At 34.3% G+C, this 26,485-nt stretch overlaps 1 protein-coding gene across 14 annotated transcripts in view; it reads left to right on the plus strand.

The window, feature by feature from the left end:
- The window catches only part of phldb1b (pleckstrin homology-like domain, family B, member 1b), a 144,835-nt gene that overhangs the window by 103,282 nt on the left and 15,068 nt on the right, over positions 1-26,485 (plus strand). For 4 of the 14 annotated variants that reach the window (XM_056474492.1, XM_056474486.1, XM_056474487.1 and 1 more), the window contains 13 exons: positions 173-232; positions 4,053-4,181; positions 6,872-7,027; positions 7,114-7,224; positions 9,903-9,992; positions 10,337-10,444; positions 13,371-13,496; positions 14,665-14,823; positions 14,955-15,116; positions 17,554-17,670; positions 19,112-19,214; positions 20,237-20,281; positions 22,694-22,979. In XM_056474492.1, coding sequence (XP_056330467.1) covers positions 173-232; positions 4,053-4,181; positions 6,872-7,027; positions 7,114-7,224; positions 9,903-9,992; positions 10,337-10,444; positions 13,371-13,496; positions 14,665-14,823; positions 14,955-15,116; positions 17,554-17,670; positions 19,112-19,214; positions 20,237-20,281; positions 22,694-22,979 — 1,652 coding nt within the window. The remainder of the gene's footprint in view (positions 1-172; positions 233-4,052; positions 4,182-6,871; positions 7,028-7,113; positions 7,225-9,902; positions 9,993-10,336; positions 10,445-13,370; positions 13,497-14,664; positions 14,824-14,954; positions 15,117-17,553; positions 17,671-19,111; positions 19,215-20,236; positions 20,282-22,693; positions 22,980-26,485) is intronic. The other 10 variants (XM_056474488.1, XM_056474491.1, XM_056474493.1 and 7 more) reach the window with 9 other exon arrangements.

Here is a 26,485-nt window from a genome sequence, read left to right on the forward strand (position 1 = left end):
ACACTATTGTCCATAGAAAAAATGACCTTTTGTCTGCAAAATCTGACTAATGTAGATGCGCTTTATTTGTGAAGTGCTAAGTTTTGAATCCCTATACGGACTGTATTGTGTTTCCCACTGTTGAGCCTCTCTGGACTGAACAGCCTTTTCTGGTCTCTGACATTCCTTAAAGGCATGCCATTCTTGCAGATGGCCACTCAAGGCCCATTCAGGTCTCGATTGCCATCCTCAGGTAAAACAAATGACTACAAAAGAGCGCCAGTGCTCATCCAAACTAGCCAAAGCACTTCCCATTACATCCGGTCACTCTTACATCCTACAATAGAGGATCTGAAGATGATAGTCCCATTTAAATGCACTTCACTTTTGTAGTTTGGGCAGAAAGCCAAGCTTCTGTCCGGTAATCAAGCATCTATTCACCAAGAGGTGTTATCTTTTTCCTCTTCTTCTGTGGTGGTTCTCATCAGGTCCTCTACAAAGCTTGGCAACACTAACAAGCCTTCATTAACCTCTAATCTCCTCACTGCTTTTCTCCACACTGACAGTCGCTGTGTGTTTCTCCTGCTCGGCCCCTCGGGTTCAAAACTCTTTAGTTTAGCTAACTCAGGCTTAGGGATTAGCGCTCTGGCTTTGAGGTACAATGGCTCTAGCAGTGCGAGACTCTGTGACTTACAGTGGGTGTCTTTTAGAAAGCCTTTTCCTGCATGCTGTTTTAGAATTTCAGCCTTTATTTCTTATCTGACAAGTTCAGGGTTTCTCTAGGTATTTTGGTGTCTGCTTTGTCAATTCTGCCAAGTATAAGGGTTTTGGAGAGGTTGTTAAAGGGACAGTTCACTCAAAAAAGACTTAAAGGGATAGTTCACCCAAAAATCTTATTTACTCACTATTTACTCTCCCTCAGGTAAAGGGGAGTATTTAATGACAGAATTTTCATTGTTGGGTGAATTATTCTTTTAAGAATAGGGCTGTGACAATATCAGATCTCATTACATTATTGTTTTGGCTGTAAGAATTTACAGTTAAAATCGTATTTATATTGTTTCATAATATTTAATTGTACTTCTCATTTAATGTATTGAAAAACAATAACAAAATATTCTATTTTGGTCAATGAATTATTCTGCTGCATGCAGAAGGTATGATTACATGTAATAAAGAGGTCTAAAAAAGTTTGGCATACATACATAATATCATTTTAAAATGTAATTATTCATTATTTGCGACAGTTTCCTCAAATCTTACCCTGGATGTGTCCCTCAATGTGCTGCAGAGTTGATCTCCAACCCTGATCAAAATCAGCTACCTCTGATTTTAATGATCCCGAAGATATTGATTAGCATGCTCAGGGGTGTGGATCTCTTGGGCCAAATTTAAGAGTCCATGATTTACAGTGTTTTGAACCAAATTACAATGTATACTTTACAATGCTCCAGGTTTTATATCTTATATTTGAGACTGTAAGGCTTTTGAGAATTTTAAGAATGTAAACAAGCAACTGCTTCACCCAACTCAAACCATAGTTCACACAACAATGAATATTTACTCACTATTTACTCACCCTCAAGTGGTTCCAAACATTTATGAGTTTTCTTATTCTGTTGAACACTAAAGAAGATATTTTGAAGAATGCTAGAAACCGGTAACCATTCACTTCCATTGTAGTAAAAGCAAATACCATGGAACTCAATGGTTATCAGTTTTCAGAATTGTACAAAGGGAAGTTCATTTTGTGTTTAACAGAAGGAAGAAACTTGTTCAGGTTTGAAATAAGTAAGCGGTAAGTAAATGGTGACAGGATGTTCAGTGTTGGGTAAATCCAATGATGTTTTTAGAGTCTATAGCAGGGGTGCTCAACCCTGCTCCTGGAGAGCTACCTTCCTGCAGATTTCAGTTGCAGCTCATATCAAACACACCTGCCTGTAATTATCAATTGCTGTTCAGGTCCTGATTAATTGGTTCAGGTGTGTTTGATCAGGGCTGGAGCTGAACTTTGCTGGAAGGTAGATCTCCAGGAACAGGGTTGAGCAGCCCTGGTCTATAGCTTTTATTTTTCAGTGAAACAACTATTGTATGATTTCATTTATGATTTATAATTCTTAAAGGTACTTTTATGCACTTTTGAAGCCTAAAAAAATTTATTCAGTATATAAAAAAACAATAATTCACATTGAATAGCAATTTCTATTGGGAAACAATTCTCCTTAACGCTAATGCAATTTAAATAACACAAAGAAGTGTAAACAATTTATATTATTTAATGAGATATTTCTACAATTATTAGTGATATAAAAAGAATATATATATATTATATATATATATATATATATATATATATATATATATATATATATATATATATATATATATATATATATATATATATATATATATATATATATATATATATATATATATATGAAGATACTGCAGTACTTTGGGTTAAAAGACTGTAGATTGCACTTTCAGGCCTTTATTGATTAGTTTGTTTGTTTTGAACCAGTTCCCACCCAAGGGAAGAGCCGCCACCATGCTCATGTTTCCAGTCACTGACCGGCTGTAATTTGCACTAGATTGATCTTGACCGCAAAAACTTTTGCGCAGTGTTTGTGCAAACATGGAAAATTCCCCTATAAACCTTGGGAATGGCTCTGAGAGCTCTTTAAACAGAATCTAGTTCTGTCTGTGCTTTGATGTATTGATTGCTTGACGTACCGTGAATGTTCTCATATTGGTCTACAAAAGAACACAAAGCATGACTGCAGTGTAGGGCTTCTCAGCATGTAGCTTTAACTTTATCTTTCTTTTTTCGATAAAAGAAAGAAAAAAGGCCAACTTCAAACTAGCCAACAATGCCAAACAAATGAAATGGCATAAGCTAATCTAAAAGAATGCACACAAGTAGATATCTGAAGGCTTTGACCAAGAAATGCCTGAGAACAGAAGTCTGTTTGGCCCTGTAACGGCCTACAGTCCAGGCCTACAGTCCTATTGTTTTCAAAGACTTAGGGTCTTTGCACACTGAACTCTGAAATTTTCATAGGAGAGAATCACCTCCGTATCAAAGAACTGTGTGGGATTATCCCAAAACTCAAAGTTTATTTCAGGAAATCAGAGGCATTTTGATACTTTACATTTACATTTACATTTAGTCATTTAGCAGACGCTTTTATCCAAAGCGACTTACAAATGAGGACAGGGAAGCAATTTACACAACTATAAGAGCAGCAGTGAATGAGTGCTATAGACAAGTTTCAGGTGTGTAAAGTCTAAGAAGCAAAGCATTAGTAATGTTTTTTTTTTTGGTTTTTTTTTTGATAGAATGCAATTAGTGGTAGAGCCAGAGAGGCAGTTACACATTAGGAAGGAAAGTGGAGAGAAAGTGGAGATATTAGAACCAGAAACAAGACAAAAGATTCTGAATGTCAACCTGTTTAGTAGATGTATTTACTCCATAAAAATCCAAAAAGTACTGAAATCTTTGCTTGTGATACTTCAGCCACATAACACACATTCCCGTAAATCAATCCTGAACAGTGTCTGGCAGTACATCAAACACAAACACACACGCTAGCCAAATAGTAACATTGGAAAGCTGCATATCATTGAAACCAGCATAGAGGAGTTTATAGATGTGTTTCTCAACCATTCGCCATATTTTATCTATATATTACGCACTTAGTTTGTTATAAAGTGCTCTGTTCTGCAAGTTCTGCATTCTGGATTTTGTCTTTTGCTTGTACGGTGGCTCTGAATTGTCAAAACAACTCTCAAAATGCTTTTTACAGATATGAAAAATTGAAAAACCTGCTATGTTTTTTTTTATTAAAGACAGATGAAAGTTTTAGTTCAATGCAATTGACACAGCTTGAGGTCAAATTTATTTTTTAACGTGTGAAAATGTCGCATTCAGTGTGCAATGACCCGTGGTGTTCATCATTTGTGGCTCCACCGACTTTGTTGTGACGTCTAACCTCGGATGCTTCTGCATGGCGTGGATTTGAGCTGTGTGTTCTCTTTCTCTCCCCTTCCCGGATGGTGTGTTTTCTTTCTAGGAGAGGGCTAAAGTTGACGCGGAGCGGGAAGCCCTGGAGAGGCTTCAGGATGGGTACAATGAGTTGACGAGCCAGCTTCATAACTGCCCTGAGTCTCTGAGGGAACAGTTACAGGAACAGCTCAAGAGGGTCAGTGACCATCAGGACCATCAGCATTTATAAAGCGGATACACATCCCCAACTAAGCTCTTCTGGGTTATCTAGCCACCAAATCCAACATGATGATCCTAAGTTGAAACCTTTATTCTAAGTTTAGTATTAATGGCAATGATTTCTGCTGGGAACATCATGTTTTTAGTTGAGTACGCATTGGGTTAGTGCACTGAAAGCGTCATATAGTGTTGTTCAGAGGTGAAATGTTGAGCATGCTTTTGACAGTTTTTTTGGGTGTAATACTGAGGTTTTACTACTGTCAAGTCGTCAAGATATTAATAACATTGAATAACTTTACTAATCTATTAATGCAGAAACTAACATAGCGCTATAGTTTTGTGTTTTTGTTTAATCTGCTGTTTAATCTTTCTCTACATTCCACACAGGTTATTTGATTTGTGTAAAAAAAAGATGGTAAAATGCAAAGCATACCTGGAAATCCCTTTGAGGAAACACCAATGTTTATGTTTATTTGAGCATTTAAAGCGATCTTTTCAGACAGTGCTGTCCTAGTGTTTTTGGTGGCTCGCTCTTTTTTGCGGATATAAGTATCCAATAGGTTGCATGAGAGGGAAGAGATGTCGTGTGTGCACTGAGGCTTCAAGTGTCACACTTTAATAAATCGACAGTTCACCAGTGTCTTTGAAATGCATATAGGAACTGCGAGACTTACTAGCTTTATAAATAGACTTACAGTCATTTTTCTTTATTTTTTCATTTCATTTTTTGTCCTCTTAAATTATTTTATTTTGTGTATGAGTTAGGGATAGATCTTGGAAGGATTCTGAGTGTATTATTTCCACAAAGTTCTATTTTTGTCTACGGAGATCCCTGAGGTTACTACAAGATAATTTAATTTAATTTAATTTAATTTAATTTAATTTAATTTAATTTAATTTAATTTAATTTAATTTAATTTAATTTAATTTAATTTAATTTAATTTAATTTAATTTAATTTAATTTAATTTAATTTATTTTTATTAATTTATTTTATTAATTATTAATAAAATCATATGTATACTTCTAAATTTATTTATTTATTTATTTATTTATTTATCATGGATGAATCAGGGATTCGCAAATAAAATGTGAAGTATCCCTAAAATAAATTATGAAGTAGACATATGTACATATATGTATAATTTTTTTGTAAATACGATTCATTTAGTAGCTATTTTAATTTCTTCTCTGGGCGTCACGGTGGCTCAGTGGTTTGCACGATCGCCTCACAGCAAGAAAGTTGGTAGTTTGAGCCTCGTCTGGGTCAGTTGGCATTTCTGTGTGGAGTTTGCATGTTCTCCCCGTGTTTGCGTGGGTTTCCCTCAGGTGCTCCGGTTTCCCCCACAAGTCCAAAGACATAAGTCCATTCACTATAGGTGAATTGGGGAAGCCAAATTGTCCATAGTGTATGTGTGTGAATGAGAGTGTATGGGTGTTTCCCAGTGATAGGTTGCAGCTGGAAGGGTACAGTATCTGTTGCGTAAAACATATGCTGGATAAGTTGGCGGTTCATTCCGCTGTGGCGGCCCCAGATTATTAAAGGGACTAAGCCAAAAAGAAAATGAATGAATGAATGAATGAATGTCTTCTCTGTTCATTTATATAAAGTTAGAATTATTAGCCCACCAGTTTATTTTTTTTTTCAGAATTTCTATTTAACGGAGAGCAGATTTTTTTCAGCACATTTCTAATCATAATAGTTTTAATAACTCATTTCTAATAACTGATTTATTTTATCTTTGCCATGATGACAGTAAATAATATTTGACTAGATATTTTTCAAGACACTTCTATACAGCTTAAAGTGACATTTAAAGGTATAACTAGGTTAATTAAATTAACTAGGCAGGTTAGAGTAGTTAGGCAAGTTATTGTATAAAGGGGCTAATAATTTTGACTTTAAAATGTTTTTTTAAAAATTAAAAACTGCTTTTGTTCTAGCCTAAATAAAACAAATAAGACTTTCTCCATAAGAAAAAAAATATTATCAAACATACTGTGAAAATTTCCTTGTTCTGATAAACTTAATTTGGGAAATATTTTATAAAGAAAACTCAAAGGAGGGCTAATATATTATATTATATTATATTATATTATATTATATTATATTATATTATATTATATTATATTATATTATATTATATTATATTATATTATATTATATTATATTATATTATATTAGTTTAGTTTATTATAAGTGATATTTCTTTACTATTTTATAATGATTATGGATTTCCTATTAAGTTAAAAGAAAATATTTTCTGTTTAAAGAATTAAAAATATTAATTATGAATCACATTGCTATTAATTTCAAAATATGAAATAAATGAATGTTCCCCATTTACAATTTGTATTTGGTATATAAATACAAAAACTATAGAAAGAAAATAATTATTTATTCACTTAAGTAGTTTTACTGTATACTGAGTGTCGTAGTTTAAAATACACATATTTAAAGTATTAATTTTAGTCTTAATAATTTGTTTATTATTTATAATAATAATTTTTTGGCCAAATTCGCTTGACAGCCTCTAGTGTACCATAGTGTTCCTCATCCCTGTGTCTGCTGCTGACTCGGCTTGACTGCTGCAGAGCATGCTCAGCGCTGTCTTCTGTGGGATGCCCTGACTGCTCATTGAGCCTCACTTAAATGTATCTGTTTTAGGAAGCTGAGACTCTTGAAGCAGCGACGAAGCAGTTTGAAGACCTGGAGTTCCAGCAGTTGGAGAGGGAGAGCAGTCTGGAGGAGGAGCGCGAGACCATCAGCCAGCAGCTCATGCAGGACAGAGCTCAATACCACAGCAGTATCGCCAAGAGAAAGGTACATGACCTCACACACAGTCACTACAAAGTAAGTATGCAACAAACGAGAGCTGCTCAAGCCCATGTCCAAAATGTTATTTCCAGGAAAAGGTGGTGGCGTTGGAGAGCCAGGCAAGCCAGCTGGGAATACAGGCCGCTCAGGAGTGTGAGAGACTGGCCAAGGACAGAACCATCACCTTGCAGATGCTACACAAGGTACTGGAAATGAAAATGACCTCCTATGTTCATCTTTAATGTTTTTCCCTATTTAAGAACACTTTAGGCCCCGGTATACTTTTCATTCTTTGTTTAAGGGGAAAAAGAAGTTATAAAAGGTTGAGTGACTAAATTCAAACCTTCCGACACACCCGGACAAACCTTCCATGGAGTGAACCCCTAAACACAACAATGGCAGCTGTGAGAGAAGTTTCTTAAACATCTCTGGCAAACAGCCTTCCACAAATCAAAGTGGAAATCAGAGTCCACTACCGCATGTAATGTCTTTACATGGTATTTTATTTAATTTGAAGTGGACAGTGTCTAAAATTTCTCAGCGAGTGATCATATAGATGCGGCTACATCTTTACCAGTTCTACTTCTCAACTCTCCAGTGCATTCCTGTCATTAACTTGTTGTTGTTGTTCTTCTGTTTGACCCTCTTGGGTTTGAGAGATGGAGCACTGCAAAGAAGGCGGAGTTATTGAACACTCCCACTAATTGCATAATCATCACTGACCAATGGTAGCTCAAAGGTGTTTAGGAGCCAAAACAAACTCCCCCAGAATTTTCACTTTGGTCAGCTGTTTCGAACTGAAAAAAAATTGTGGTTGTCATGTAAATAAATGTCAAAAGTTTCCTGTTTTTGGCTAAAAACATTGTAAACAAACCCATGTAGTGTAGATGTCCATGTGGTGGAATAAGTTTAAACAGTCACAAGAGACCACAAAATCTCTATCTACTAACTGAACATGCAGTCATTATAGGAAGGCACGCAAAAAACACAGGATTTATCAAAGATGTGCTTGACAACTAAAGGTGCTTTTCCTCTGCGTGCACTGTAAAACATCCAACATGAAAAAAGTTGCAATTACCTGTTTTTTTTTTTTTGTTTTTGTTTTTTGTTGGTTTGGCAAAACTCACAAAAAATGTCAGTGCAACTACATTTAACACATTTACTTAACTTAAGGCAAAATTTTCTTCATTAAGGATACGTTCACACTGCGAGGCTTAATGCTCAAATCAGATTTTTTTCTCAGATCTGATTTTTTTTGCATGGCTGTTTACATGGTTGTTATAAATGTGGCCAATATCAGATTTGCAATGTGAACAGATCATGGTCCTAAACTGACCCGCATGCGTAAAAGTACTGATACGGACAGCACAAAATGTCTAATTATGCACACAATGTGTATACTGTATGAAGTAAACACGTTGTCAGATCATGCTTATATGATTATTGCCCTTTTCAAAGACAACCGAGGTGTATTACATGAACTGTAAAGGGTTGTCCTGCAACTACTAATGTGTATTTTGGCATTTGAAATGTAAAATAAATCACTTGTGATTGAAAACACTGATCATTTGTGATATATGACAACCGCGGTGCGTGTCTTTCTGACCACCACTCATCAAGGGTTAATGAGCAGCCGCAGACTGAACTGTGAAGTTGGTTTATCTCTGTTTGGAGAGTTATTTCATTTTACATTGTTATAAACAACAGACGCAGAAGGGGGTTTGGGTGCTTGAGTACCTGTCCTTTTTTCTCTCGTAGAGAAAGTTCCCCCTTAAAATGAAAGTGCCCCTCCTTTGTGCACAGATCCCCTATCCACAACAACCACGACACTCTTCAGCTTCGCAATCAACCCGTACCCCGATCATTAACCAGATCGGTTCACAAGCACCAGTTTTGCCTTCAAAATCTTTTTCAAAATAAACTAGAAACTTTCTGTGGTAAAGTAATCGCCCTGTGTGCCATTCTACTATGCTGCTGAGGAGTAGAAGGTGTTTGCAGCATAGAATGATGACGTATGTCACTCAAAGATTATTTAAAAGTTGCATAAAATCCGACCATTCACACTGCAGTCGCATTGCAAAACATCAGATCTGTGTCTGATTTAATACTGCATATGAAAGTGGCTCAGATCAGAAGGGAAAAGGTCAGATTCCATGGGGCAAAAAAATCTTTACCAATTGGCGAAGGTGAAGAAAAAACCTTGAGAGAGCCAGATGGGCACGACCATTTCTCCACTGGCCAAACGTTTTGTGCAGAGCTGCAGTCCAAGTGCCGGGACTCATTTATCACTTATTTTTGTTGTGTATAACATAATGCCATGGCAGTAGAGGCAGCGTGACAACAGTGGTCACTTTAACCAATACTAAAATACAAGAAGTTTCTCTCAAGGTTTATTTCCCTTCACTTTCGTCAATTGGTGAAGTTTGTTCCTCGCCAATGGCTTGCTTGGTTTGGGACTTGTGGAGCTGCCCATCGATGGATTTGCTCTTAACTGAACTAAACTAAACTCTGAAAACTGGACTGACACAGTTTCGACTTACTAGAATTTCAATTTACTCTCTGCTTTGACACAGTTTACATTGTAAAAACGCTATAAAAATAAAGATGAATTGAAGATGAATTAAATGCAGCGGAAATGCAAAACGAGCTGAGGAAAACTGAACTGAACCCTACCACACCGTGTAGTGGAAAAACAACTTAAATGAACCCACAAAAATGATGTGTGTGTGATAAAATCTTGGGTTTCAAAAATACTTCATAAGAAAATGCTTGTTAATATTAGGAGGACACAGTGAACTGGTGTTTATGTTGATTCTCCATATGTAAAAAAGCTTTTTCACAGATGTGATATTATCTGACTGACTTTAAATCTTTCTTTCAGGAAAAGGAAAGGCTGGCCAGTCTGGAGAGAAGATACCAGAGTTTAACTGGTGGAAAGACGTTCCCCAAAAGCTCCAATACTATAAAGGAGGTAAGCAGGATTTACAGTACATCGATGTGCTTTATATGCCTGGTACAAGAAATGACTGCTAAATATCTGCTTCTCGGCTTGAAATGGGAATTAATTTGTTGCTTAGCATATCTTTAAAATGTTTCTGTTGCCTAAAATGGCAGATGTGGCCTATAATGGGTTTTTTGACAAGAGGTTTTCCAGTCCAGCTTTCTTGGGTTAGGAAAGCCATGAGGTTTAGCTTTTTTAGCCAGATGTAGTTGATGCATCCCTGCACGTGCCATCCTGTTATAATTAGGTTAGCGAAACAGGAAATGAAATCTGTTAGACTCCGGATATTGTTTGATTTGTAAACCTCCGCCCAGGATGTGCTTCACATCAGCGAGGCTGACCTGTTAGACGATGATCTCCCCTACTCCTCCTCCTCTTTTCATGCTTCCTCATTCCACTCATATCTCATGGTGCCTCAGGAGGTAACTCAACTAACTGTCGATGCATGCAGCCTGGAGCAGCTAAAACTGCCAATACTGACTGAAACGTGCTCAGGGAACATGCCAATGCAAGATATCTCAATTTGTGTTGCATTATTGAGAGCACTTGGCTTGTCTGGGATTGATGTTTTGACACTTCCAAAAGAAGAACAGCAGTTCCTTGGAAAAATTTGAAAGAGATTTGTTGGTTTTGCAAGGAACTTATAAATCAGTTTTTAGTAACTATTTCTGTGGAGACTATACAGATTATAAGGGTGTTGTAAATATACAGTTGAAATCAAAAGTATTATAAAAATGCTCTTTAACAGAGAGAATATTTTTGACAGTTCATCATTATTTTACTAGTCATTTTGCAAGACAGTAGTATTTAGCTTAAAGTGCAATTTAAAGGCTTAACTAAGTTAATTAGGTTAACTAGGCAAGTTACGATAATTAGGCAAGTCATTAGACAAAAGTGGTTTGCTCTGTAGCCGATTGAAGTTTAAAAATCTTAGGGGGGCTAATAATGTTAGTCTAAAATCTGAAAATAATAGTATAACCGCTTTTATTTCAATCAAACTACAAGAAATAACCCTGCAGACACACAATTTCATTAAGACGTTAATATTAGGTTAGGTTTAGGTCACCAGCACCTAAGGACAACGTTATTTTGACATCCAATAACAACGTGAATTGACTTTGATATTTAGTTGTTTTTAGGTTGTGTTGGCAAGTGACCAAAATCCGACGTCAAATACTGACATTTATTCATCAGGAATGGCAACCAAAATCTAACGTCTGATAGACGTTATATTAGTAACGTCCACATAACGTCAAGCTGTAACTTCAATAGACATTGATACTTATTTGTTTTTAGGTTGCGTTGGAAAGTAACCACAATACAACGTCTGTCTGATGTTGGACATTGACGTCAACCCGATTTTCATTTCCAAACAAAATGCAACGTCCCACGATGTTGGGGTACAACATCAATCTGATGTCTTGTAGATGTCCTATGCATGCTGGGAAGACTTTCTCCAGAAGAAAAAAAATAAAATAGTAGATAATAAAATATTTTCCTTGTTCTGTTCTAAATGTTTGAAACATAATTAAAATTTCATAACAGAGCCAATAATTTTGACTTCAACTGAATAATGCATGCATAATGGGTTCTAAAGAATGTTAGAGTGTGTTGTACCATTTCATCATTACTTGTAGCAACAGTAATAATACTAATTATACAATTTTGTCCAATTAATTCTGGAGTATATCCAATAGTTTAATATTGTCTGGTTTCCTAAGGTTTCATTTGTTGTCCTAATCTCTTGCAGTTTAATATTTAAAAAGTAAAATAAATAAATAAATAAATAAATAAATGAATGAATGAATGAATGAATGAATGAATGAATGAATGAATGAATGAATGAATGAATGAATGAATGAATGAATAAAGAAAAAAGAAAAAGAACGTTTTTTTTTTTTAAATATTTCCCAAATGATGTCTAACAAAGCAAAGACATTTTCACAGTATGTCTGATAATATTTTTTTCTTCTGGAGAAAGTCTTATTTGTTTTATTTAGGCTAGAAAAAAAGCAGTCTTTCATTTTTTAAAAACTATTTTAAGGTCAAAATTATTAGCCCCTTTAAGCTATATATTTTTTTCGATAGTCTACAGAACAAACCATCATTATACAATAACTTGCCTAATTACCCTAACCTGCCTAGTTAACCTAATTAACCTGGTTAAGCCTTTAAATGTCACTTTAAGCTGTATAGAAGTGTCTTGAAAAATATCTAGTCAAATATTATTTACTGTCATCATGGCAAAGATAAAATAAATCAGTTATTAGAAATTAGTTATTAAAACTATTATGTTTAGAAATGTGTTGAAAAAAATCTTCTCTCCATTAAACAGAAATTATGTAAAAAAATAAGGGGGCTAATAATTCTGACTTCAACTGTACATAATGAACGCATTGAGAAAATCCTAATAAGGCATTATAAATACAATCTTTTTGTACAATACAATGTTTTTTTTTTTTTGGCAGGCACGAAATAACTACATGCAGATTTACTCATTTGAATGAATTGGTTTGTTTGGAAAGTTAATATATATAAACCAACTCAATTGATGTACAACTTTGTGACACTATAAGATATGCTAAAGGGTTATTTCACCAAAATGAAAACTAATTAGGATTAGTTATTAATTACTCATTCTCATGTCGTTCCAATCCCCTGAGACCTTCATTCATCTTCAGAAAACAAATGAAGATATTTTAGATGAAATCTGAGAGCTCACTCATCCTCCATTGACAGCAATACTCATAAGATGTTTAAAGTGTTACTTCAGTGGTTTGACTGTAATCATATGAAGCTCCAAGAACATTCCTACGCACCAAAACCTGTAAAAACAACTCAGATTTCATCAAAAATATCTTCATTTATGTTCTGAAGATGAATGAAGGCTTCGGGAGATTGCAACGACATGTGAGTGAAGAAACGTGAAGTCCATCATGCCACTGTGGCTACATTTAACTAATATTAAGAACATTTCAGTAATATTGTGAAATATTGTCACAAGCAAAAATAACAGTTGTCCGTTTGAATGCATTTTACTGTATTTTTTTGTGTGCAAAAGCTTTGTTTGCAGCTTTGATAGAGTGTATAGTAGCTAGATTTTCGAAGATGATTTCACTCTAAAGTTATTTTAAGTAAATAAATTTGAGTAAATTCAGAGTAACCTGTAATTTTGCTTAACAAATTTGCTTCTACTTATGATAAGTTCGATGAAGCATGTCACTGTTGTTGGAGTCTTTAATGTAGGTGTATGACTAAATGACAGATCTGCTCTTGTGTGGTTGGGATGTGAGTAAACTGACAGCTGAACTTGTGTCCCGCGTGGATGGGTTGGCTAATGTGTCTCAGGAGTACTTGAAGCTGTCGGATGTGTATAAGATGTATGGGAGTGAATGCCATGACATCCAGCTCGCCAGCGCTTCCTCACACGGCCTCTCGCTTGCCCTTGACCCAGCTGAAACTGCCCCGCGTGAGGTATCAGAGCTGCCCTCCACTTTCTGCTTCTCTGTTCTTAGCCATTTTCATTCTTTCTTACCATCAGTGTAACAGTACATGCCATTAGATATCCCTGATGTCATATACATCACAAGGCTCATATCAAAATGCATTATAATAGTTATGGCTGTGCTACAAAATGGGTGCTTTTCCTTGTTTGATAAGGAGATTTATTATAATCATATTGACTAATTATGTGTTTAAGTTTAATAAATTGCATTATACACTGTATATATCAAGGGAATATCAAGTAAATATACTGTATTTTAAATTTATATCTATTAAGTTTGGATCAGGGTTATTATTGTTAATTAAAATAAAGCTATTAACCATTTAATACCATTTAAAATACATTTAAAAACAAGGGGTGACACTATACAATGTGGTTCCTTTAATTAATGTTATTTAATTTATTTACTAACATGAACAAACAATGAACTATACATTTATTAAAGTATGCACCTTTGTTAATGTTTGTTAACTCACAGTGCATTAACTAATGTTAACAAGCACAACTTTGGATTTTAATAATGCATTTGAGCAATTCTAACATCGTGGATGTGATATTTCGGCCATTATATCATTGATCTGCAGTTACAATCAATTAATGTTTATAAAAAGGTTAGTAATGAACATTTATACACAAGTATTTATGTGTTTAAAGCATCTGTTTTGTGAGAAGTGCTTCCCATATGACATGTGAACGACCCGTACAGCTTTACTTTGACATTTTCTTAAGCGAGAATGACGTTGACTGAAACTTTCTTTCGTACACCACGCCCACCAAAACAGTACCATTAGTACCCTTTTAGCAGGGGGAAACGCAAACCTGATAAAGGTGACCCGTACCGTACCGTACTGTACCAGTCAGTGGAAACAAGCCAGAATATATCTGATATCAACACAAATCATTTATAGCTTCACATTCAGATTGATACAGTAAAACTGACAGCACTGATACTCTTCATTGCTCCGCATGTTTACATGTGCTAGTTTATAATTGGGGCATTTTAATACCATGTACTTGCAATACCTTTCTTAACAGATGCTAAGCTCTCCATAACACCTTATCTTCTCTTTCCTGCTCTGCTCCTTCATTTCTGTTTTCTCCTGCTACCTGTGTCCGTGTGTCACTCCTGGATGTCAGGAGTATGTGACGGTCGGCCAATTAAACCAGATGTATGGGATGCCAAAGGTGGAGTCCTCCCCTACCTCACCTGTCCAATCAGTGCAGCCCTCTCTCGCAGACTCCGCCTTCCCCCGCCTCCCCTCCCCTCATGGCTCCTCCCTCTCGCTCTCCTTCGAGGTGTGTCTCTCGTCCGCTCATCCTGTCTTTGGTCAGCTCGTTCATTCAGCTCATTAACACTCTTTCTCTCTCTCTGTCATTTCATTGTTCTCTATCCGGCTTGTGCTCTTTGTGCTTGTGGATGTGTTAAGCGTCAGTCAGACTGGGGCAGGCCTCAGATGCCTGCGCTAGATTTAGAGCGCTGGTACCAGGAGGTAATGGTAGCTGGAGATGTAAACCAGCTCTGCCCTCCTCCCCTTCCGGCTAAAGCTTTCTCATCATCATCATCATCATCATCACGCAGGCCTGTGCAGGTAACAGTCAGAAGCTCAGCTGTGTTTCACACTCTTCTGCCTCTCCACGTGTTCATACTTCATCTTCACGGGCCTCTTATCATCATTTATTTGAGGAAGAGTGTTTTTGTGCATGGTTTTTGGTTTGAGTGGATTATTCGTTTTGGTTTGTTGTGACTGCTCGTTGATTTTCTTCTGTTGCTGTACTTCTGTATTGTGTGGAGAAATGTACAGTAGGTTTTTATTAAAGGGGTGGTTGACCCTGAAAATGGAAGTTCTGTTTTTAGTTAACGCTTTTACTGTTGTTGTTCTGAACCTAAATTAATTTGATTCTTCAATGGGACACAAAAGAAAATGAGAAGAATGTCCAAGCTGCTCTTTTTCCAAATTCCAATGTACTTTGATGAGAACCAAAGGCGATTTTGTTTCAAAAAGGACATTCAATTCAACATTAAAAAGAAATAGTTTACTAAAATGTACTCACCCATCAGTTGTTCAGAATCTTCATGCTGTTGAACACAAATGAGGAATTTTGAAAATTCCAGCATTCTTCAAAATGTCCTCTTTTGTGTTCAGCAGCAGAAAGAATATCAAACAAGGTTGAGAAAATTATATATATATATATATATATATATATATATATATATATATATATATATATATATATACACAGTTGAAAGTCATAATTATTAGCCCCCTTTCATTTTTTTCTTTTTTTAAATATTTACCAAATTATGTTTAAGAGAGCAAGGACATTTTCACAGTATGTCTGATAATATTTTTTCTTCTGGAGAAAGTCTTATTTGTTTTATTTCAGCTAGAATAATTATTATTATTATATATTTTTAATCCATTTTAAGGTCAAAATTATTAGCCCCTTTAAGATATATGTTTTTTTCGATAGTCTACAGAACAAACCATCATTATACAATAACTTGCCTGATTACCCTAACCTGCCTAGTTAACTTATTAACCTAGTTAAGCCTTTAAATGTCACTTTAAGCTGTATAGAAGTGTCTTGAAAAATATCTAGTCAAATATTATTTACTGTCATCATGGCAAAGATAAAAGAAATCAGTTATTAGAAATGAGTTACTATAACTATTGTGCTTGGAAATGTGTTGAAAAAAGCTTCTGTCCTTTAAACAGAAATTGGGAAAAAATAAACAGGGGGCTAGCTAATAATTCAGGGGGGCTAATAATTCTGACTTCAACTGTATATATATATATTTAATTAATATATAATTTATTATATAATTATTTTTTGTGAGAACTATCCCTTTTAAACATCAATTATGTAGTGTTTGGATAGTTATTTGATAGGTTTTTGTGGAGAACAGACTTCATTTGTTTTGGTTATTAGGCTCTAAGAATTTTGCTTGATAGATGTCAGTTTTGTTGTATAGAAAAGAACAGCTTTGACATTCTGCTAAATATCTTATTATAAAATAGTTAATGAATGATTTCAGCATTTACATTTTTGGGTAAACCATCCCTTTAAACAAAGCAACTTTTGACTGGTTATGCATGTTTGTTGATCCACTGTGCAGTGTTGTGTGTTCAAATATATTGATTACTGTTTAAATGTTTATGGTTGGTAAGATTTCTTATTATTTTTCTTCTTATTTTTTTTTGTTTGTTTTTTTACAATAGAAATATTACAAAAGTCTTCACTGTGAGTTATTTAACAAAAAAAAATCTAACATAACTAATGAAAAAAAACGTGTAACTTGTAACAAAAAATGCCCTTATAATCTTGTTTATTAGTTAAGAATAAATTAATAAACGATCGCAGTACAAAGCTCGGGCGACAGAGTGGCTTAGTGGTTAGCACTGTGGCCTCACAGCAAGAAGGTCGCTGGTTCATGTCCCGGCTGGGTCAGTTGGCATTTCTGTGTGGAGTTTGCATGTTCTCCCATGTTCGCGTGTGTTTCATCCGGGTGCTCCAGTACCCCCACAGTCCAAAGACATGCAGTACAGATGAATTGAAAAGACTAAATTGGCCATAGTGTATGTGTGTGAATGAGTGTGTATGGAAAGTTCCCAGTACTAGGTTGCAGCTGGAAGGGCATCCGCTGTGTAAAACACATGCTGGATAAATTGGCTGTTTATTCCGCTGTGGCGACCCCTGATAAATAAAGGGAGTAAGCTGAAGGAAAATGAATGAATGAATGAATGAATGAGAACAAAGCTCAGCAGTAGTTATCATATCCTAACTGTTCAATATGAAACAATAAAACCTGTTTACAGTTAATATATTATTATTATATATACAGTATGGGCAAATATGGACACACTTTTTGCTGGGTGCCTGTACCTCTGTATTGATGAAAGCCCAGAATCTGAAGTATATTTGGGCTTCACGGAAGCTTTTCATTAATTAACGTGTGAACTAAATGAGTTTAGTATAAGTGAACTGAAAAAGCAGCATTTTAGCTCAGATGTTTGTGGCCTGCAGGTGTACCGATCTCGACTAGACAGTGACTGCAGCCAATCATCACTGAGACCGAAAGTCAGCGCCGGATTGTCTCCTACATACACGACAGCCACGCTGGGACGCAACACTCCTTCCAGGGTAAATACTCCTCTGACTCTCCTTTAGCCTCATGCCAGTGTAAACGCAATCCTTTATACCCATTCCAGAGTAAATATACTGCATTCACACCCCAGTTATAAGAGGTAAACTGTCACAAAACAAAAACATCAGATCGTTTTCACTCACAGGTCAGAATTTGTTGGATATATGTAAAACACAACAATCTCAGATCAGATTTTTTTACATTAGTTCTGAGAACAGATCAACTGAACGATTTTAGGATCAGGATTAAAGTAATAGTTCACATTTCTACATCCACTTGTGTGTTTCAACCCTGACTGGAACACAAAAGAAGATATTTTGAAGAATGTTGGTGGAAAAAACAGCCGTTGACTTCCAAACGGTTGATATTTTTCCAACATTCTTCAGAATATCTTGTTTTTTTTTTTTTATCGTTCAACTAGAGAAAGAAATGCACACAGGTTTAGAACCCTTTGAGCGTGACTAAATGATGAGGACATTTAGAATTTTTGGATGAACTGTGTCTTTAATGTAAACACATATATTAATAGCATTGTTTTTGTATTATAATGCAGACATGCCTGAATGCTCTTGTACATTTTTGATGGAAACACTGTAGCCTGTATTGATAACAGATTGAGCACACATATTTAAAAAAGCAATATCTGTTTTGCAATGAAACTTATGATATCAATACACAAAAATGATGTACAGATGCAGATTCATAAATATACTCTCTGTCTCGTTCTCTCATATTAATTATTTTGAATTAATTCAAGCAGATTTACATCAATAGGTTAGATAAAATGCATTTTATATCCCAGTAAATATCTGTTCAATCAAATTTCCTTCTGCAAATATCCATAATCGGCTTTAAATGAACATAAATGACCAAATTAGCATTAGCCTACAGTACATACTTTTAGTAGCACAACTATTAAAAACACCCAACAGCGAACCATGGATACTAGTAAAGCATTTGGTTCTCTAAGAAAATATAATGATAGGTGGAGATTAATGTAAACACAGATATCAGATTCCAGCCTTGCATACTGTAAACAGTCAGGAAAAATAAAAAAACACCCAAAATTGAAACACCCATCATTTATTCTCCCTCATGTGGGAGTTTCTTTTTTTTTTGCTGAACACAAAAACAGATATTTTGAAGAAGTTTAGTTGCTGGCACCCATCAACTTCCATAGTAGGAAATAAAAAATACTATGAAAGTCAATGGCTGCCAACAACCAGCATTCTTCAAAATATCTTCCTTTTGTGTTCAACAGAAGAGAGAAACTCATAAAGACTTTGAACAAATGTATGGAGAGTATAGAATGATGGCAGAATTTTCATTCATTGCAGTGTAAACGCATGCAGCCAGACTCTCCGGCATCATTTAATACTGAGATTTATTTATTGTTGAATATGCTGGTGTAAATAATTGTTTGTTTTGTTTACCCAGAGTCCTCTGATGGTGGCCAACAGCACCGGAAGTCTCCCACGCAACCTGGCAGCCACCCTGCAGGACATTGAGACCAAGAGACAGCTGGCTCTCCAGCAGAAAGGTAACAAGACACATGGAACAGAACTGACATTTGAATTCATTAATCAAGTGCAGGGGTGCCCAAAGTTTGGGTGGTGGGCTGAAAATAAATATATCAAACTTTATAACAATAAAGTCGCCATTAATGATTTCCTAATTAATTTAATGTTTTAAAATAACCAGAAAACATTGCTTTATATTAATAATACTGTATATGTTTTTAAATCTCATAATGAACTTATTACAATAAAAAAACAATCCCATTTATAACAGAATTTAGCTACACTAGTCAAGCTGCACCTGTCTTTTGCCTGGATTTGCTCGTCTTCTGCATATGTCCTCCATCTGTTGAGTGACAGTATTTGTATTTTCAAAAATCTGATTCATTTACTGCATTTAATTGAAACACTTGTTTTCAGCTTGCTTTTTTGTAGCTCAGAAATAAAACAAACAAACAAACAAACAAAAAAGTTACATTAAATTAGAAATTACGATCTCTTTTTATAGCATTTGCCCCAACCCTCCCCATCATCCTCACTCTCTTCTCATGTGGGATGGTGGGCCAACTCAAAGGTTGCCATGGGCCAACTTTGGCCTGCAAGCCCTGGTTTGGACCATTCTGATCAATTGTAGGATTTTTTTTCTCTTTAAATAATGCCCTTATCAATCATGTTACCAAGGAAAGGATTAAAATGAGCTCATTTTAATATTTGTTGTCTTAAACTTGCTGAAATTACTGATGTTTTATTACAAATAATATTCTCAATTTAGCTAGAAAATTGACTTTCTCAGATGATGTGGTCAATGTAAAAGATTACATCAGTGACTGGTGATGAGCATCAAACCTAGCTCAAAATGAAGAGTTCTACTACAAAAAAAATCATCATGTACTCTGTCCTCATGTCATTCCAGAACTACATGATCTTTTTTTATTTCTACATAAATTATTTTTTTCTCTATATTTGTTGATTAAGGGATGCCAGTTTTCTTTGATTCTCTTCTTTTGTTGTGTTTGATTTGTTGTTCTGGCTTACCCTCAAACAGAAATCTTGCCCTCCTCCTCCTCTTCCAGTACGGACCGTCCCGCAGGTAGAACCAGCTCTAAGCAGAATCGCCATCGCCCTCATTTCTGTCTATTCTAGCTCAACATTTTGTGCACTTCTTCGCCCAGTGAAACGGGCCTGACAGTGTCTAAATGTTCTTTTTTTCCCACAAATGTCTTTCTTTAGGCATATTTATAGGGGAGTCATGCATGGAGAATAAGTGTTAATCTTGTTTTTTTGAAGCACTGCCAGTCAAATATAACACCAGTTTAATTAGTTATTCAGCTGTGTAATCTTTATTTTTGTTTAATAACAGTTACAGTTACTGCATCATTTAAAAAGATAACATCGCTGATTTGTTTGTGTGGTGAAGCCATAGGTAAATTTCCACTTGTGGACAATAAAGAAAGTAAAGTAAACATCTTTTTTTTTCATTTCATTTTAAAGCTCAGACCAGTTTTGTTTTTATTAATATTATTATTATTATTATTATTATTATTATTATTATTATTATTATTATTATTATTATTATTATTGTTATTATTATTATTATTATTATTATTATTATTATTATTTTTATTATTATTATTATTATTAGTAGTAGTAGTAGTACTATTATTATTATTATTAGTAGTAGTACTATTATTATTATTATTATTATTATTATTATTATTATTATTATTATTATTGTTATTATTATTATTATTATTATTATTATTATTATTATTATTATTATTATTATTATTATTTTTATTATTATTATTAGTAGTAGTAGTAGTAGTAGTACTATTATTATTATTAGTAGTAGTAGTACTATTATTATTATTATTATTATTATTATTATTATTATTATTATTATTATTATTATTATTATTATTATTATTATTGTTATTATTATTATTATTATTGTTATTATTATTATTATTATTAGTAGTAGTAGTAGTAGTAGTAGTACTATTATTATTATTAGTAGTAGTAGTAGTACTATTATTATTATTATTATTATTATTATTATTATTAGTAGTAGTAGTAGTAGTAGTAGTAGTAGTAGTAGTAGTACTATTATTATTATTATTATTATTAGTAGTAGTAGTAGTACTATTATTATTATTATTATTATTATTATTATTATTTTCAAATTTTTTTGTACTTTTTGTTTTAGCTCAGATATAAGATCATCTTAATTAAGGTTTGTATCATGGATGGAATTGTATTTTTTAGATGCACTAATATTGTTCAAAGGTTTGATTGTCAGAAAGATATATTTTATCTAACTTTATTAAAAAAGTTGCATTTTCTTTTATTTTTATTAACAAATTAAGTGTAGATTTTAATCATTCAAAAGTTTAATGTTTAATTGTAAGATTTTAGTTCTTTTTTATAGTTTTATTTTTTAAAGAATCTATACATTTTATTTACTTTTATTCAGTAAAAAACTGTAGATTCTTTATTTTCATTATTCGTTTTACAAAATAATTGTAAACATTTTTCCTGCTTTCGATGGTGACAGTATTATTCAATAATATCATAAAAAATTATAATAATTCAAAATACTTATAATTTTGAATATAAGTATTGAATCAGGGGTATTGCTTGGGCTGTTTACCCAGCACACATACAGTATGCTACATATTTTTATATGTGTATGTGTGAAGCATGATTTGGAGTGAATTGTGGGCAATCTGTGCCATCTTAACGGGATGTGCAGTCACTTGGGTTTCAAAGCACCATTCGGTCTAACAGACCGACAGCTTTCAAATGCTTATCTGGTTCACTTTTGGCCATTTTCTAAGTTCTGTTATTCCATTTTATATTACTATTAGGCCTGCACAATATTGAAAAAACCCTGACATTTTAATATTTGTTTGCTTTTTTCTGCTGTATACATATATATATTGTGATATGATATGATAATTACACCAGATGATTTAAATAGCTCTATTTGGATAGAATTCATAATGTTAGATTGATTGGGATGTTCTGTATAGAGAGGGGAGTGTATCTGCATAAAATGTAATAAACAAAGCATAGATAAATGCAATTAAGCGAGGATAAACATGAAATATGCAGTGTTTTACTTTCTGGGGAATCTAACAGTATTCAGACAGAAATGTAACAATTGAATGTAAAACAACACTGCATGGTCTTCATTGCGTTAATAGCCTAATTCAAAGCTCTTTAAGTTACATCATTCATTATGCCCAAATGGCTTAAATTTGTTTAAAATGCTTAAAACAAGCAAAGGAAACTTAACTTAACATTAAGATTAAACTTTGCTATGACTCCACAGTATTATGAACTGGAGTCTGGTCTACTCGACATTGCAGAAAGGATATATTGTGCAGCACTAATTTTTATCAGGTTTTTTCAGTTACTATATTATTTCCCTATCAGTGCTGACCTCTTTTCTGTCAGCCGTGTCTCTGAGCGTCGTGTATGTGTTGTGTGTCCTCCTCAGGTCAGCAGGTTATTGAGGAGCAGCGCAGGCGTCTGGCGGAGCTGAAGCAGAAAGCTGCAGTGGAGGCTCAGTGCCAGTGGGAGGCGCTGCACGGCTCTCAAACACAGCTCCATCAGCCCTTCTCTTCAAGCCCAGCGCCGGCGCTTCACCACTCCATCCTGCACCACACAGCGCCCCCTTGCGGAGAGCAGCCATACGACACGCTAAGTCTGGAAAGCTCGGATAGCATGGACACCAGCATCTCCACTGGAAACAACTCGGCCTGCTCGCCGGACAACATGTCCAGGTCTGTCGCTCTCTTTGAACGCTTAGCCAATGGCTCCGTGACAGAAATCACTGGTGGATCCGCAGCTTCTCGCTACATGTTTGAACTGAGATAAATGATCCACCATCTGTTTAATGACTTTTACTTGGTATGAGCCAAATCAAATGATTTTGACTCCATATTTATAGGGAGTGTAAATTAATCTGTAGAATTAAATTTTATTTAGCTTAAATAAAGATTTATTTAGTTTTTTTATCAATTAATTTTCATTATTACTTGTATTCTGATTCCTACAGGTTTCCTACGCACATCCATGCAAATTTATCTAACTATATATATCATGCCCGTAGCCGGGGGGTGGGGGGGGGTGGGGGGGAGGTTGGGGAATTCGGGTGGTTCGAACAACCCACCCCCCACAGCCAAAAGGTCCAAAGTTTGTCCTTTATGTAATTAAAAATATATATATTTCAGAATATTTGGAACGTCCTGCATATTGGGCATTATTTGTCCAGTGACCTCCCATTCCCTATTTTTACCATCCTCAGTCTTCCTTACCATCCTTTACTTCCTCAGCCGTCAGCTGTCACATTACAGGCGCTAATCCCATCATGGTGTTTTTGAGGCTGTTTACACCTATTCTCTTCATTCCTTTTATTCTGATTGGGTATAAATCCTATCACTTCAGAAGGTGGTCTGGGACGCATTCCAGACAACACTGGACAGGTCTTACTATCTGTTTTTAGACAAAATTTATTTAAATAAAATCAATTATGACCTGGAGCAAATCTGCCCTGCGCCTTTTACAGCCAAACACTTGTAACTCTAAAAATTTGAACGTTTGTTATCAATGTAATAATAATTGCTATTACATTATCACAACATATTGCATTATTGAATTTCGCAATATGTCTACCTCTACGTGAAGTCCACATAAAGATGAAAAAAACATGTTTGGTGTGTTTGGACTGACAAAATGTGCACATCATGATCTTAGTAAGAAACTTGACAATAAAGTGATTATTTTTTGTACTGCAAAAAACATGCACATGATTCCAGAAGACAAGCTAATCCAGCACAAAATATTTCATAACATGTCACCAAAATGCTGTATTTAAACTTTTTAATCAAATACAAAATGTGGGGGAAAAAAGGTCCACTTTTAGAGAAAAGGACCCCCCCCCCCTCCTTTCACTAGGATGGCTACAGGCCTGTATAGAGTTGAAGTCAGAATTATTAGCCCCCATGTTCCCCCCCCCTCCCCCCCATTTCTGTTTAACAGAGAAGCTTTTTTTTCAGCACATTTCTAAACATAATAGTTTTAATAACTCATTTCTAATAACTGATTTATTTTATCTTTGCCATGATGAAAGTACATAATATTTTTTCAAGACACTTCTATTCAGTTTAGAGGGGCATTTAAAGGCTTGACTGGATTAATTAGGCAGGTTATTGTATAATGATGGTTTGTTCTGTAAACTATCGAAAAAATAAAGCTTAAAGGGGTTAATAATTTTTACCTTAAAATGCTTTTTAAAAAACATTTAAATTAAGCCTAAATTAAATAAATAAGACTTTCTCCAGAAGAAAAAATATTATCATAATGTGAACATTTCCTTGCTCTGTTAAACATCATTTGGGAAATATTTAAAAAGAAAAAACCATTCAAAGGGGGTTTAATAATTCAGTTTTCAACTGTATATATATATATAGATTTAGATAAGTTAATTTAATTAATTTAGATTTATTTCAAATCTCTAATACATTTCTATATTTATTTAGTTATAAATATTTCGTTGAATGTATATATTACTTCTCATATGCAAATATGATACGCATATATGATATTGCAATCAGTAAGAAGTTTTTAAGACTTTTAATTTATTCAGCAATATTTACTTTAAGATTTCAATTTTAAGCCTTAAAAAAAATGTAACTTTGAAAAAATTTAAACTTTGAAAAATTAAAGTCATTGCTGGAATTTTATTATATTTAAAAATGTATTCAAAATGGGACTAGTTATTTTTAAAGAAAATAATATGTTCTATTATTACAGCATCCTCTATTTTTTTAATTAAATGCAGCCTCGGTGAGCATATACGAGACATCGTTCAAGACAAGACAAACATCTGACTTACTTCAAACCTCTGAGGAAGAGTGCATATTTTAATTTTAATTGCATAAAATAAATATTTGATATTTTTATGTTTTTATATTTGTTGTCTGGAAATTGTTTAAGGTTTTATAATGAGTTTTTCAATTAAAGATTTCTGTAAAAATCTAAAATACTAATAAAAAATAATGAAAATAATATTTAAAACAATTATAATTAAAATTCCCAAAGTTCTTTCTGGCTTAAAGTTCAAAATGTGATTCCTTTGTGACGTGTCTCTATCTCACATTTATTTAACCAATTGAAAATATCCTTATGAATAAAAGTAACATTCATTAAACTTTAAACAGTATAAAATATCCTGAACTGTAAATATTATATACAACATCTAAACTGAAACAAACTGATTTAATACTTTAATAATGACTAAAATCGTATTACGCCCCGTCCACATGAAACGGTGTGTGATGCAGTGTTATGGCTGTGTGTAGAAACTCTGTGCATCAGAATGCAGCTCTCGTTCTTCATCCGCCTCAAAAGGAAAGAACAAATGAGCGTCTTTGATGCTGGAGGCTACAGATTAGACTGTTTCTGGCTTAAACGGCGTGCGTGAAGAGACACGTCTGTAAGCTGGTAGGTTGTTGCTGGGTTAAACGTCAGCTTTCAGTTAACAGGGACACTCAGCGCACACAGACGACTAATTGGACTTGCAAAAAATGTCAACAAAAGTGAAAAGACTTCTTCCATAAACACACGCCTGAGGTTTTACTGTTTGCTTATCCATCCTTCCTGACCAAAACCAACTTTATATATACATCATTTATTATACTTGTGTCCGTCTACACTTATTTCTGAATCTGACTTTAATAAACAAGAGATTAGCCAGATGAGAAGGTAAATGTGAGTCATGTGGTGAAATTGAGAATTCAGTTCAGGATTGTGTATTGAATTGAATCGGTCACGCCGCTGAGAATGTTTGAGCGCAGTTTGATTTGGAATGACAGGAGGAGGATTGCGCTTAATTATTATTCAAAGAAATGCGGTGCAGGCACATAACAGATTTCCTTCAACACATGCACACAGAAAATGCATAATTAATAAGGCATGCCTGCTTTTTTTGTTGTTTGTCTCCATTTTGAGGGCTTTGGGTTAGATTAGAGCATTATGAATGATGAATAATGAATAGCATTAAGAATAACATGAAATGGAAAGGATGAAGTGAATTAGAGTTAACAAAATGAACATTTGCTTGAATATAATGTGTTATTTATGGATATGTTGAAAATCTATTTCACATTTAGAAGTTAAATTAAGTAAATTAAGTAAATATTAAAGTAAATTAAAGCAATAGTACTAAATGTTCTAGTGTTTAATAACATGGATGGCTTAAAAAAACTACATAGATTGTAAATATTAC

This window comes from Danio aesculapii, chromosome 15 (genome assembly GCF_903798145.1).
Source record: "Danio aesculapii chromosome 15, fDanAes4.1, whole genome shotgun sequence".
Classification (NCBI taxonomy): Eukaryota; Metazoa; Chordata; class Actinopteri; order Cypriniformes; family Danionidae; genus Danio; species Danio aesculapii.